Raw genomic sequence first — 14880 nt, 5'->3', positions numbered from 1 at the left:
ATGAGGACTGCTGATGCAGTAAATGTTGTGTCACAGGACGAATCACTCATCCTTTCCTCAAGAGACTGTGATTTTATATCAACTGACTATTAGACTGAAGTGAAGCATGAAACGGGTCTTCTCAAAATGCTCTCCAGGGACTGTGCTATATATTTGATTTAATTTTACTTCGGAAAGTAGCAAACTGTTTGAATGCTGGGAGAAGGGGTTTAGATCTCTAATGATGTTAGAAACTCTGGTGACAAATGCCAAGCACTCACAACCCGTGACAATGAGCCTCTCTGGGAAGATGGATTAGAAGACAGAAAAAACCTTGCTGAGATTAAGGCTGGTTTTATCTCAGATTAACAGGTCCATCAACACAAGTATTGAGTGCAAGCTTCATAAAATGTAAAAGATTTTCAAATTCTTTGTAACTGGAAAAAAAAAATTTGGAAGTGGGGTGGGGTTCCCATGCCCTGAGTGTAACTGCCTAGACGTTAAGGCATCTGGTTTCCTTTGCAATTAGTGAAGTGGTAGAGGGAGAATGATTCATCTCACGGTAATTTGAAGATTTGAGAAAGGCACTTCCAGAGGCATTTCATCCCACTTGTGGTGCTGTTTGTACAGGAACTGCTGCAGATAGTCCGCTCTCACGCCCAAAAAGGTGACAGCTGCACAGTGTCTTGAAGTAAAAGTGCAGTCTGGAGCTGGTAGACAGTTCAACACCACATGAAAAAAAAAAATCAGAAAGGAAAATAATAAATGTACAGAACTCTCCATATGCCTTGTATATCTAGATATTTTTACTAAAGTCAGTTTTAGCATGACTGGTGGAGAAGCATTTCTTTGGTAGACAGCCTTTATCTACTGCTAAGTAATTGATGATGTTGTTTATTGTCTTATGAAGTCATGTATGATAGCCTAAGGGGGAATGATGGCTGCAACTATAGACAGAGAAATATCTCAAGCTGTTACTTTGTAAATTACTGAACTTCTGCAAAGTCCTTTCAATATGCTGATAATATTTGTATTCAGAAAAAATACAGGGGAGAGCTTAAGCCTCCAGGGGAGTTTTCAGCTGGTTAATTTATATGTGGTTCAGCAGTTTACTCTTGGGAATATCTCCTAGATATTACTCATTTTTGAGTAAGCTGCCTGAGAAATGTCTATTTCCTACAGTCTTCAGAAGCCTACTCTTAAATCATCGGTTTTTCTAGTTATTTCTTTAACTATTTGTCTTTGCTTTTCTGGGGGTGAGTGGATAACGTAATGGTAAATTCCTCACTGCAAGCTCAGTGACAGTTGCTAAGTGCTGCAGATACAAACTAGACCTGAAGCAAGTGGGAGGATTCAAGAGAATCTCAGGCATAGAAAGAGCTTCCAACAAGAACTTTGCTGTAAATTCATAAGTGAAGCGAGCTGGTGGATGAGGGAGGGGCAGCTACATTTGTACTGTTTGATCTTGTGAGGCTACAATGTGTGTCAAATGGCATTTCTTCAGCAGGGAAAAGAACAAAGTTATGTACACAGTACACCCCACAGGTGTGTAGCTGTGCATAGGCATGTACCACGCCATTTTTCATTAGCACGCTACCACTTTCACATTTTTTTGTGACAGAAGCAAATAGCAGAGGGAGGGCCTCATTGAGCAAGAAACAGGCAGTGTATTTAAGTACATTACACGAGAGCCTTAAGGCTTTTTTAAAGTAAAAATCAGAACTTTGAGGTTTCTTCAAGAAGAAGAAACTTGGACTTGAATTTATGAGCACACTTCCTCTATTAACTTGTTTCCATTATTTCAGAATTATTTCTACCAGACACTATTAAATTTGCAGAAGACAAAATTTCTGCTCAGAAATATGTTGCAGGCATAAAGCACATTTTATTACATATTTGAAGAGAAAGCAAAACTTTCAATCCTTTTTAAGATGATAGAGCACCATGGTTGCAGGACAGAAAATCATAGAATCATAGAATGTTTTAGGTTGGAAGGAACTTTAAAGATCATCTGATTCCAAACCCCTTGCAATGGGGCAGGGACACCTCCCACTAGATCAGGTTGCTCAAAGCCCCATCCAGCGTGGGCTTGAATACCTCCAGGGATGGGGCTTCCACTACTTCCCTGAGCAATCTGTGCAAGTGTCTTGTCACTCTCACAGCAAAGAATTTCCTCCTCATATCTAATCTAAATCTCCCCTCTTCAAGTTTTAAACCCTGTCCCCTTCTCCTCTAGCAACACACCTGTGCAAAAAGTCCTACCCCAGCTTTCTTGTAGGCCCCCTTCAGATATTGGAAAGCTGCTATAAGGTCACCATGGAGCCTCCTCTTCTCCAGGCTGAACAACCCCAATTTTCTCATCCTTTCTTCACAGAGGAAGTGCTCCAGTCCTCTGATCAGGATTGTGGCTCTCTTCTGGACACAAATAACCATGACTTTTCTTTCCCATGGTCTATGTATTATTCTGTGCTGTTTTAAAAGGTATATATTGATTTGATTTCCAGGTTTTTTTTCTCCTTGTCTAGGAAAAGATTTCTTATCCATGCTCTGTTCTCTGTTTTGGAATAATAAGTACTGTACCGGTGTCTTTAAAAGTATTTTTTCTACTCTCTCCCCCCTAAAAATATGTGAAAAAACCAGACCCTCGTGCTATTTTTGCATATTTTCAGCAGCCTGCTTTCTGAATTTTCAGTGCAATTGGTGATAGGTTCTCTCTCTGTAACTGCCTGGAAGAGCATGAACAGGAAACAATCCTGAAACACCTCTTATCATGGTTCTTCTCTTGGTTTGTCTCCTCTCTATTTAGTTAACTACTTTTACTTCATATTTTTACAGGACTGGACCCAGGATGAAGCTGTCTTGGAGGAGCTGACTCAAAAGGTAGCCCAGGAACACCGAACTCACAGGTGAGCTTGAAGTGTGAAGATTCAGAGTTTTCAAAAATTGTCATCCTAGGACATCCCTTCCTCCACCTGCTTTTCTGGCAGGAGTAAACTAGCCTGTCTTCTTGTTACTATTATGCTACATCTCACTAGATATTTAATTAGTCTATTTTAAAAGATTATCTGCTTCTTGTGAACACAAAATGTCCATGGAACTTAATCCCAAATAAATGAGCGTTTGCACCATAAGGATTAATGAACACATGTAACACTACTTGTGCTATGTAATATACTCCTTTCTCTTCTTGGTTTCATTAAATCCTGATGGTGAAAGACCCTTTAACTTGATTGGGGTGGTCCAAACATCTTTCCTAGGGTTTTCTCTCATACAAAAGAGAGAAAGGGATACACAGGCTCTCAATATAATGGAAAAGAAAATGACAGGAGATGGGTTTTAAGTGTAGTTGTGGAAAAGCTGTAATGTGCTGTTGCTAGTTAATGAGCTAGGAGGAGTGTATCTACTAGGTAGGTACAAACACTTTTGTCAGCAGGCTTGTTTCTTGTCATTTAGGTGTTTTGGTGGTGGAAGTACTGAAGCCTATGGAGTGCGTTCTTTAAAAAATGGCAGTACTATACATCATTGGAAATAAGCTTTTGTGTTGTGTTATGAACTTACATTTAAAGCTTTATTAAATGAGATGTATATAGGAGTATTATGTGACAGGGTGCAGCACTCCCCTTATATGACAGAAGATGGTTGTAAAGGGGCGAATTCCTATTTCTGAGTTTAAAGCCATTCTCCCTCGAAGTTTCAATGCAACCTTGGGCCTTTGATGCAACCAAAGGGTTAGGTTCTAAAGCTGGCCCTGAACAGGTCTGGTTCTGTTCTGCCTGTGCAACGGGCTGCTTCTGTGATCCTGGTTAACTCAGACTTGAAAGGAAAGATTTCCCTCCTGCTGTGCTCTCTAGTGCTATTTCTGCAACACAAAGAACAAATACCTACCCTCACATCCTACCTCCTTTCTCTCCCTCTTTCTCCCAAGTATTTATTTGATTCCTAAATTTCTATTTGTAAGCTGTGGGAAGGAGGAGCAAAGAGGGAAAACATCAATGGTGGCCTTCTTTGAGAGCAACCTGCAATCTATTCTGACCTGCTTTTGAGAACTGAAATCTGAATTCCTGAGCTGTGACAGCAGCAAGTGTAGACACGTGTATAGAAATTTTCAGGTGGTTTGTTCTCTGTTATGAAAGAGAATCTGCTCAACATTTGATTTAGTGCCTGTGTTTTTGAAGAGCCTATATGAAAATGAAGGTCTTCCCTTTTAAGTCATTTTAAGCAACTTCAGTTGATTCCTACACTATTTATGCAAATTAGGACCCTTATGGCTCAAATTTGCCATCCAGAACTAGACACAACCTGATGCAATGGTCTGATGTTTTAATAAAGCCTGGAAAATATTTCATGTGTGCAAAAGAAACTGAGTAATACGATCATTTCAGTTTATTCATCCTGTAATGTGAACTGTGCTTTGAACTTTACTTTAGCAACACCTAGTAAAATTCCTCCCCTTCCTGATTATGATCCTAGTGTTGAAAGTTAGTTTTGTGTTTTATGTTTCTAGGCAGAGTATCCAAAGTAGCTTGTAGCTATTCCATTTTTTCACTAGTGTTTTGGTGTGCATGCAATATTGAACCATTTGCTGCCTTTTGTTTAATTGCAGTGGCATTACAGCAGCAGAAGCCGAGCTAATGTACATCAATGAAGTGGAACGCCTTGATGGGTTTGGACAGGAAACCTTCCCTGTGAAGGTATGTTAGTATATCTTATAAAATAACCTCTGAAACAAATGATGCAGGAGTCTGCAGCAACCTTTGGAATGTGTGCAAGTCATGTTTGCCCAAAAGAAACAGGCCTCAAGTATTGCTTCTCTTCCACCAAAGTCCTTCTCAAGGATGAATTAGCTGTGTACTAGGACCTGCTCACTTGGGAAGCAGAGATGCTCCTTGCTTTTCTTGGAATGCCGTCTGAGGGACAGTGGCTGGGGCAAATGAACCTCAGATCTGTTTATCTTTAACAGGGTAGAAGATAAGACCTTTTCATTTAGACCTGATCTAGAAGGTCCATTCCAACCCAAACCATTCTGTGATTCCTTTCTAAGACGCTATGTACAAAGCATTAACTTTACTACTTTTCCTTAGATTCTTACATGTGCACATAGGTCCTCCATGCACTTAAAATCAAGGGTGGTTTTTGAAGTTTAGTTTGCATTTGTAGTTACTTTCCCTTCATTGGGAGCCCCTTCCTCCCATGCATGCTCTGACTGGCTTTATGGAGTCCATTCCACCATAAAGTTGTGCTGAGAAACTAAAAACTGCTGTCACCAGCATGACCTATTTCTCTTTGCTAACCAACCCCAGCCAGCATGAGTGGTGGACTAATAGAAGTTTTTCTGCTAGTTAGAGTTAACTGGGAATTTAAAACCAAACCAGACAAAACCTCACACCAAACAACAAAGCTTTCCACTGAAGTCAAAGTTGGCCAGTCTAAAAATTGGCCTGAAGGGGACGAGCTGAATGGCAAAAACCCCTCTACTTAACAACAAAATATGGGATGTTTATTGTCAATGATTGAAATAAATGTTTTCCTCAAAGTAATTTGGATTAATGCTGCTGCAAAGGATTTCTGTGTTGAAATTGTCGTTAAATATTACTGAATGGTAAGATATTTTATTTAATGTAAGGTAGGTCTGAGAAATGGACTGAGTGCTTTCTTGAATTGCAGGAAGAAGTTACCAGTGTGACAAGGCAATGTGCTGGCCCTGTAGGCCAATAGAATTGCATTCAGGGGGAAAAATGAAGGATTTTTCTCTTTTTTTCCAATTAGAAAATGCTACGAGATTTATGTTTATCTTTCTGTATAGATATTTGGGCATACACACACGTGTGTGCAAATACATACGTTTTTCCCAACATTTTTTCCCAGTCTCACTGCCTTCTAAAGCTGCCTCTGGGACAAGACAGAGGAATGTGTAGTTGTCTAATGAGACTAAGGAGTAACCTGTCAGCTGTAGGACCTCTGCTGACTTGTGGTGTGTATGGAAGAGTGCTGGTGTAGGCAGCACTGAGAATCAGTGCATAGGCTGGGCCTATGAAAAAGTGGCATCCATCATTTGCAGAAAGCCTAACAGTAGTAGGAGGCAGGTGCACATACTCAGTTGTTGCCTTCTGGGGATAAAGGTCAGGAGAGCAGCTCTTATCTGATCTATTGAAATACAGAGATGCCTGATGGTTTCAAAATCTGCTCATGCGTAGTGCATTAATTTCTCTCATATTTGGTCTTCTAGAAGTTCTTTTTAACCTTGATCTTTGTGTTAGCATGATTTTTATTTATCACTCTAAAGTCTTAATTACTGCGTATGCGTTCTTTTTGTTGATTAATTGTCATTGTCAATAGCATTAAGCTTTTGTAGCAAAACCAGAAAAAGGCATTCTTAAGAAAACAACTGGTAGCAAAATGGAACAGGAGCATGGTTTTCAAACAGGAGCCTGCAAGGAGACATGGGTAGGCAAAAAACCAATAGAATTTCTGATAAACAGTGCAAGTACACTGGACAGTATGTGGTGCATGCAGTTGAATATTTAGCCCAATAATTGAAAAAGAATGGAGCATGTATCTGTATACAGATGCAAGTACTTTCTGGAGTGACATGCTGTGAACTTCTGTACAGAGTACTTACAGAAGGAATTGTGAAGAGTATTGCTTTTGAGAGGGATTCCATCTCCAGGTGTGGTTTTCTGAAATCTTGACATGTTTTAACAGGTGACTGGAGGAGTACTGTGAATGTGAAGGAGGACTATTGCTTTTAGTAATCATGTGGGCTCTAGGAGCTATCATGACAATGATGGAGAATGTAGAGAGATAAATAAATCCCTGGAGGATAAATCCCAGTTTGTGGTGTCCTTGTTGTTTGATAGAGGAGAACCTTGGGAGCATTAAGCCTATGTCTTTTCTCACTGACCAATGGAATCAATCCAGTGAAGTGCTAACTGCTTTTACATAATGAAAAAAGGAGTCCAATCAAGCAGCAAAATATAGATAAGTCAAGGGTTAGTCCTGCATCCCTGCGGAAGGATGGCTTTGGTGGTTCAACATGCACTCTCCAGTTTCTTTTTCAAACTAAATCCGTATCATTTCTCTGCAGGATAATCATGGAAATGATATACATCTCGGTATTTTCTTCATGGGAATCTTCATTAAAAACAGAATTGGAAGGACAACTGTGATTTATAGGTAAAAAATAGCATCTTCCATATTTAAAACAAGTTTCTTTTCAGAGCTCCACATGTGGAGTTTATTCCTTACTTACAGATATGACTTCAGTAGTGCCAATCCTCTAACTAAGGACTAGTCACCTCTCTGTTTTAAGGACTGACCTCTTGGCCATAAGAGATGACATAAAGAATAAATTCTGGTGTCTGTGAATGGGTCTGACACCAAGAAAGATGTAGTTGTCTGTCATGTATCTTGTTCAACTTATAAGGCTTTGATCTCTTTTCTTGCCATTTTGACTCACGTTTTGCAACTGAGGCATTCAAAATTTCTGAAAATCTGGTTGCCATATTTAGGTGCCTCACTAAAAAAAAAAGCTGAACATTCTCATTCTGAAATGTTGAGAACCTTGGCAATGTCACTTCTTTATTCATTCTACCATTTCTTTTGTTTACTAAGATTCATGTAAGCCTTTCCATTAACTTTCTTTTGTGGGTTTTGTTACTTCTTATAAAAGTTTCTTCTGTATGAAAATGTGGCTAAAAATTACCATGATCCCAGGGAAGCTAAGGTTTCACTCATTCCACTTTGCTGCTGTTCTGCTGGGTATTTCTATTACTGTCTGTGTTAGCTTGAAGTGGATTTTCACTAGTCTTTTTTAGTAGAATATGGACATCTGTGTAGCCAAAAAAATGTGTTTTATGAGGAGCACTAATTTTTAGTCAGTAGCTAATGCTTGTAAGTGACTTCAGCTGGAACCTTGCAGGGATTTCCCTTTAGTTATAGTGGTCATGTTAAAAAATATTAGGGTTCCTTTTCCCCCATAGCTGATGTTTTGCGTATTTCATTTTGAGAAGAAATTAATCTTCTAACTGTGCTAAGTGACTAAAATGAGAAGTTCCTTTGCATGTTGAAGTGATAGTTGGTGCAGGGATCCTTACTCTTTGTAAATATGCACTTCAAGCATCCTGCCATGACATGAAGAGGAATGTATGCTGCAAACAGAACAAACAAATCCTTTCCATCCCCATGGATTGCATGCAATGTACGCAAATGTCTGTCAGCTATTTGTGAGAAGATTATAACTCTGATCTTGAGTAACCTGACAATTACTCTAAAAAAAAAATTTGCAAGTATAAAACCATGATATTAACATGATATGCATAGCCTACGTAACCCTGCTGTCAACCTAACCTCCTTTACAAGGAATTGGCCCTGGTGGAAACCTGAAAACAGTATTTGGAGAGGAATGGCACAATTAAAAAAGAATTCAAGGTTCCTGTTATATGTGGCTAAAATCAATCAGTTAAAAATGCCACTGTTCACTATAATGTTTCCCATCAATGTATCTTCTATTGTGAGTCTTTAAGTTGGAGATTTTAAAGAGAGCTTTTAATTTTTCTGCTTTGGGTTAAGAGCTGAATTTCTGTTTCTCCTTTAACCAGAGCATGACTTCCTATTTTCCTGACCCTTTTACTTCACCAAACAGCTACTGAAAAGCTTTCCCATAAAATGAGACTAATAATGTTGACTAAGGGATTCTTAATGTGTTTGTGAAATGTTTGAATGTATGTGTTGGCAAGCTACCACATTTTTTTTACTCTACAGGTGGAATGACATTGGGAATATAGCACACAACAAGTCTTCAATTGTTCTGGAGTTGATCAACAAAGAAGAGAATGTACTCTTTCACACAGTAAGAGAAAGATCTAATCAGTGTCATCAAGAAAGCTGCTTATATAAAAAATAAACCTTTAACATTTCACTTTCCCAAGGGGTCTTACTCACCTTAAATCCACCCACCCCCCAGCCTCAAAGTCCACATTTGACTTTATGCAGAGAGTGAAATTAAGTTCATTTAGCTAGAAATATTTCTTTTCTCTTCCAAGCAGTCCCAAAGTATACTGTGCTGGGAAGTCTGCAAAGAACTGAATTGCTTGTTGGACTAAACATCCACAGTGCCACACTATCTTCTGTGCTGGCATAAATATAGCAGCATAAGCAGTTATTGAAACTGGGCATAAGCTGCCATCCTTGCACATACTGCGACTCGGAGGGCTGCAGTTCTGCTCTGAGCTATTTAAAATCCCACCTCCCTGAACCAAGGCCAGTATAGAAACTGGACCAGCAAGCCTGAGACATTTTTTGGTGTTGTCGTCGTCTCTCCTCCCCTCCCACTGTCACTTAGCAGTGAAGTGGCAGCATGTAAAGGCATGCCGCTGTATTTCAGCAATTCACTGCCTTGAATGCTCTTGAGGGCACTAGATGTGTTCTTGGCAGCCAGATTCTGTACATGGCAGGCCTTGCTGAGTCTTTCTGCAATTGGGTTTTTAAAGCTCTTGTTTGTTACTTCTTGGTAAGAATAATAAACTTTTTTTTCCTATTTTTTTTTCTTGTATTTAAAGGATGATCTCGAAAACGCCAAATATATTTCACGTCTGTTTGCAGCAAGGCATAAGTTTTACAAACAGAACAAAATCTGCACAGAGTGAGTACTCCTTTTTCAGAGTTGCTTTCTGACACCCTGCTTTGGAATTGCTCTGACTTCTGGTGTGTCTGGTTTTGTTTGGTTTTTTTCTAGCCACTTGTGTCAGTTATTCTCTTTCCCCTTTCCCTTTTTTTCTTGTTGTGTTTTTACTACCAGCAAGAACAGACAATTGAGAATGAAATTTCATTCTGAGCCTTCTGAGGCTTGATGGTCCCCAAGCAGACAAATCTGACAGTGTGCCTTAAATTAGTCTCTGCTGTTCATAAGCCAGAGTATTAGTACAAACTGGAGTGAAAGGTGACATATGTTAGCATGCCAAAATATGAATTACAGTAACATTTTGAAGATGCATTACCCATCTAGCTGCTAAGGTCAGTGGAAAACACAAGGTGTCATCTTCTAATTTGGGCAGGATAATTTATCTTCTTCTTCTGTGCACCAAAAAAGGGAGGATGCCTGGGAATATTAATCTGTATATCTGTACTAGGATGACACACTAGGAACTGTAAATCTGAACCCAAAGTCTCCTTTAGGCTTTACTTTGATCACTTATTAAGGAACTGGCTTGGAGCTACTCCTCTCAAGCAGGTGGATTCATCCTAAGTGAGGGAGGAATTAGTGACATTTTAGTTAGAAGTCAAAAGTTATTTTATGAGATGAGTATGTTTCATTTATATAAGCACAGAGCAATTTTAGGTTGAGACAAATTTTGCGTTGAGAAGTTCAGAATGCTGAGAAATTTGCATGATGTGAAGGGTTTGTACATCAATGAGAACAAGAAGAAGTTCCTCTCGAGCAACAGCTCTAGTTGGAGCTGGACATCCCATCTGTTTAGCTGGGTAATGCCATCTGTTGGAAAACACAGCCAAAGTGGTGAAGGAAAGATTGGAAGGTCTAGCTGTCTAATAGTACATAGGCATACAATGTATTAACATATTGTGAGCCAGAGTATTGAAGAGATCATTTAGGCAAACTACATACAATGATCATTTACTTACAGAGAAGAGACATTGATTAGATTTCAGATGGCATTTATAGCTCCGAGGAGGAGAGTGGAAGAACAGAAAAGACATTTAACAGTATTTAATGCATTTCAGTAGTCCAATAGCAAGTTTAATTTTAATGGTTTCAGAGGAACTGAGTTCAAAGAAAGCTCCTGATTGTCTCCCCTGTGACAGTCAAGAAAGAAACCAAAATACCATAGTCTGTCATCTTGCAGTATTTCCCCTTTGAAGCTGTAGTTGGGGTCAACAGAGAGGACTGCTCTGTTACTGTTCATGATCCAGACAGAAGAAGGAACAGCTTTTGCTCACCTTTATTTCTAAGCACTGAGCCTATAAGCATGTGGGTACCATGAACTGGGTGTATGTAGCACCTTCATATATAATTTACAAATATTTGGACTAATAACACTAGGGAACATCATGAGGTCACTGAGGGAAATAACTGGAATTTAAATGTATTTTTGCCATTAGGACAGCTCTGCTTACTACATTCTCATGTGGTTTCAGCTTCTGTGTTAGAGCTGCAGATATTAATGAGAGCAGTGTGTGTTTTCTAGCTAAATAATTTTCCTGCCCTCTGTTAAAACAATAGTTGTTTGTTTTCCTGTGTGCGTTTCGTCTAATCACACATAACATCATTCACCAGATCAGAAACTGTAAGAGGACAAATTCCACCTTTCCTCTCTTCACGTAAGCACTGTATTTCTGCCTCCTTCAACTTGTTTCTTTCCCTTCCTCTTATTATTTTTTTTTCCTCCTACACTCCTTGATCCTTCCACTGCACCTGGCTACTCTAACACTGTATGTGGCTCTGCCTGTGTTATCTAACCAGTTGCATTTTTTCCCCCTCCTGATCTGTGTGCATTGCTTTGGAGTGATCACTATGAATTTCATAAATTTTTCATCATTTTATTGTTTACCTTAAGTCACTTGAGACTGTGCCTGTGTGCCATGTTCAATTTTTATTGCTTAAGAGACTTGTTTGATTCATCTTTAAACCAGAGTTTTTCTTTCTTTTGTTTCCAAGTAAGACAGATAGAATAATGAACAGAAGGCATGTATATTTTGCAAGTAGAATACTTTCTGTATTTAGAGAAAGACCAGAATTATTTTCATTTATTCCTTTTTTTTTTTTTTTGAAACTCATAAACGAGCAGTACTTACAGATTCTTCATCTCATGTCTTCCCCATTCATCCATGTATCAGAATTGAAATATTGTAGTTTCTAGTTCTTTTCTTTATGTTTTCTTCCACAGACAATCAAATTCTCCTCCTCCTATCCGACGACGACCCACTTGGAGTAGGTCATCCTTGGTATGTTCCACAGTGGGGTCTTTAAGAATGTCTATGCCATGTCTAATGGAACGGGGCATTGTGTAAAGTGGAATATTTTCTAAATTTCAAATAAACATATTAACTCATTTGTTAGAGGCAGTATGACAGGAATAAGTTTCAAGGGTGTGGCTGCACAGGTTGATTAATTTAACTGGATAATATCACCACTGAGTGTAAAAATTAAAGTCTTCAAGGCATTATATTTTTATTTGCCCTGCAGAAACTGAGCATCTTTTCTTCTGTATTTGGGTTATTCAATATGTATAGAAAATAATCCTCTAGAAAGAATTTGAAGTATCTTGTGCTGTGGGTGTCAAAACCTAGTCACTATATAATGGCAGTTTCTCCTTTCATGCTGCTTCCATTCCTCATGTTTTTGTACAAAGTCTACTTGGGATTTATCAACTTTTTGAGTTAAGAGCCATTTTCTGTGTGAAGTTACTGTGATTTTTAAGTAAAACTCTTATAGTCAGTACAGGATTGTGATTCAGAGAATGTGTTTTTTTAAACAGTTTTCATTAAAAAAAATCTCCATATACTCTTTAAGTCTGAGAAAACTGGATAACTTTTTCCTGAAATCTTTACCAAAGACATTCGTGAAAATCTTTTTTTTTTTTTCCCCAGTCAGCTCAGACACTTTTTTTGGATCTAAATTTTAAAATCTAGTATGTCAGGAATTCTTACAAAAATTTCTTACTCTTACCCTTTCATTAGAGTAACAGCATGACTGCTGGTCCCTTAGATAGAGGGCAGTTTTGTGATTTAAATTACACCTCAGTGTGTTGCTGAGAGGCAGAAAGCTAATGTGTGCAGGAGCTTTTTCTTGGTGCATCCCCATGGTGTGGTTACAGCTTATGAAAATGTTCCAAAATTAAGTTTAAGCAGGTACTGATAGTAGGATAACTTTACCTTTTAAGAATTTCAGCACAGGCTGTTTTCCTGTGTGTGTAAGTATAGTCCATGAGATCTAAAAGTTGTGTTCTGCAGTTGCATTGGCAGGAAAGCTGTTGTGGCTGGCTGTGGATTTCTCTGTCCTTTCACTCCTAGCATGTTTCTAAGGGTCACAACGCAATACACAAACTATGTATTACATCCTCTGAGGCATTTTTACAGTACTTTTTGGTATCTGCAAGTTTAGTCCCTGGAGATGACAATGAGAAATACGAAAAAGGTGAAGAAATAAAATGTGCTTTGCATTCTAATGCTGTGTCCTCAGATACAGCACAAGGGGAAAAAGAGAACTGTCTTCTATATTGGATATGAAAAATGGAAATCTACTTTTTCAAAGGAAAAACAAATCCTGCTGCCTCTTTATGTTTTAAATATAAGCATAAAACAAGTTTTTTTTTTTAAAAAAAACAGTCTTAGGAAGAGATCAAGAAGAGGAATGTATGCTCATTAACTAAAAAGTGAACTGGACTTCTAACAATTCACATTGAACTTTCAACTGTTTTTTTTCATAACTGTTTGGTTAACTTGTTGGAACAGTTCTCTCTGGGGAGAAAAAAAAAAAAAAAAGCTCTTCTGATCATGCCCTGTAGATGCTTTTATACACCTACCTACTCATTTGTCATGTATGGTAATAAATCAATAGGCTTAAATGGGAAGTGAAGTAGAATCTTTGGGGTGAAGCTCTGCCCCTTCACTGAGGATCATGTTTGTTACGTTCAGATTAAGATTCTTTATACGCTTTTGGCATCGTGGTGAACCTCTTATTAACTATTACTTTGAAGCCATTTAATGCTGTTTCTTTTTCCTGTCAGGCCACCCAATGATGCTGATTTTCCAGGAAAACCTCCCCAGTGTAGGAGATCTTAATATGCTGATATGTGTAATTAGGCATTTAAAAAAAGAAAATCCAAGTGATTCCAAAGTTGCATGTTGACATTCTGCAGACCTCAAGCTCTCCTATTTTGTCAGAAGAGGCAGATGGGCCTTCAAAAAAAAACAGTATCTAAAACCAAAACAGAAACAAAACTAATCAACCAAGAAAAAAACCAAAACCAGCCCAACAACAAGAAAAACCCAAAATTCCATCCCAACAGAATAGTCTCTAATTTATTTCAGATACTTTCCATAACATCTATTAAAAATAAATAAATAAAGAAAAAATAAAAAAAACTAAATTGTCTGCTCTAGATCCATGTGTTCCAAGTAGAAGTCACTTCTTCCTTGCTCTTTTTCTCTGTCCTTACTGGACTTTTCAACATCTTAGTTTGTTTCAGGGTAAGCCCTGCTACTCAGGTTGTCAGCAGCATCTCCTTTGCTCATATTGTTCAGTAGGAATGGGGTTTTGTACCTTCAGATTTTATTGTTGTAGCAGAAATATTTCCTGTCATCTTCCAGCTCTGGCTTAACACAGCCATTTTGTATGCAAGAATTCACTTGTGCTCATTTTCTTTGATTCTTATTGCTTCTCTCCATTTACATAGAAAATGTAAATTTAACCCCTTCCCAGCTCCTTCTTCAGTAGCTAACTTACATGGTGCTCATTTTGAGCATGTGCATGCAAAGGTAAATAATTTAGTGTTTCTTTTTTTGCCTTGGGCATCCACTGTAGTCTTTAATAGTTTGGACTGCTTTAATCAGCCTAGATGGAAACCCCCCTTGTTCCACTGTTAAGGAAGACATAGTCACAAGGGTCTTCTTTCTCTTACTACTTATTTCATATATCAAAGTATCTTTTCATAGACTTTGCTCAGCAACATCAGACAGGACATTACAGTGAAGGTGGTAAAATGAGATTGCAAAACAAATCTGTTTTGGACAAAGCTGGTAAATACGAGGCCAGCTGTGATTTATTTTGCTGTAATGGATCCTGCTGTTTTAATGCTGAATTGCCCTCTGTGATACATGTGTTAAAAAAGCTTGTTGCAGATTGTTGGAGGAAGGGTCCAATTCATTATTTAGGGAATCTGATAT

At 38.4% G+C, this 14880-nt stretch overlaps 1 protein-coding gene across 1 annotated transcript in view; it reads left to right on the top strand.

Annotated features, from left to right (window-relative positions):
• The window catches only part of PTPN14 (protein tyrosine phosphatase non-receptor type 14), a 122563-nt gene that overhangs the window by 79902 nt on the left and 27781 nt on the right, over positions 1 to 14880 (top strand). The window contains exons 6-11 of the mRNA XM_030446721.1: positions 2815 to 2885; positions 4583 to 4670; positions 7064 to 7152; positions 8740 to 8827; positions 9537 to 9619; positions 11880 to 11937. Of these exons, the coding sequence (XP_030302581.1) occupies positions 2815 to 2885; positions 4583 to 4670; positions 7064 to 7152; positions 8740 to 8827; positions 9537 to 9619; positions 11880 to 11937 (477 nt within the window). The remainder of the gene's footprint in view (positions 1 to 2814; positions 2886 to 4582; positions 4671 to 7063; positions 7153 to 8739; positions 8828 to 9536; positions 9620 to 11879; positions 11938 to 14880) is intronic.

This window comes from Calypte anna, chromosome 3 (genome assembly GCF_003957555.1).
Source record: "Calypte anna isolate BGI_N300 chromosome 3, bCalAnn1_v1.p, whole genome shotgun sequence".
Taxonomy (NCBI): Eukaryota; Metazoa; Chordata; class Aves; order Apodiformes; family Trochilidae; genus Calypte; species Calypte anna.
This window is presented reverse-complemented; position numbering and strand designations above follow the sequence as displayed.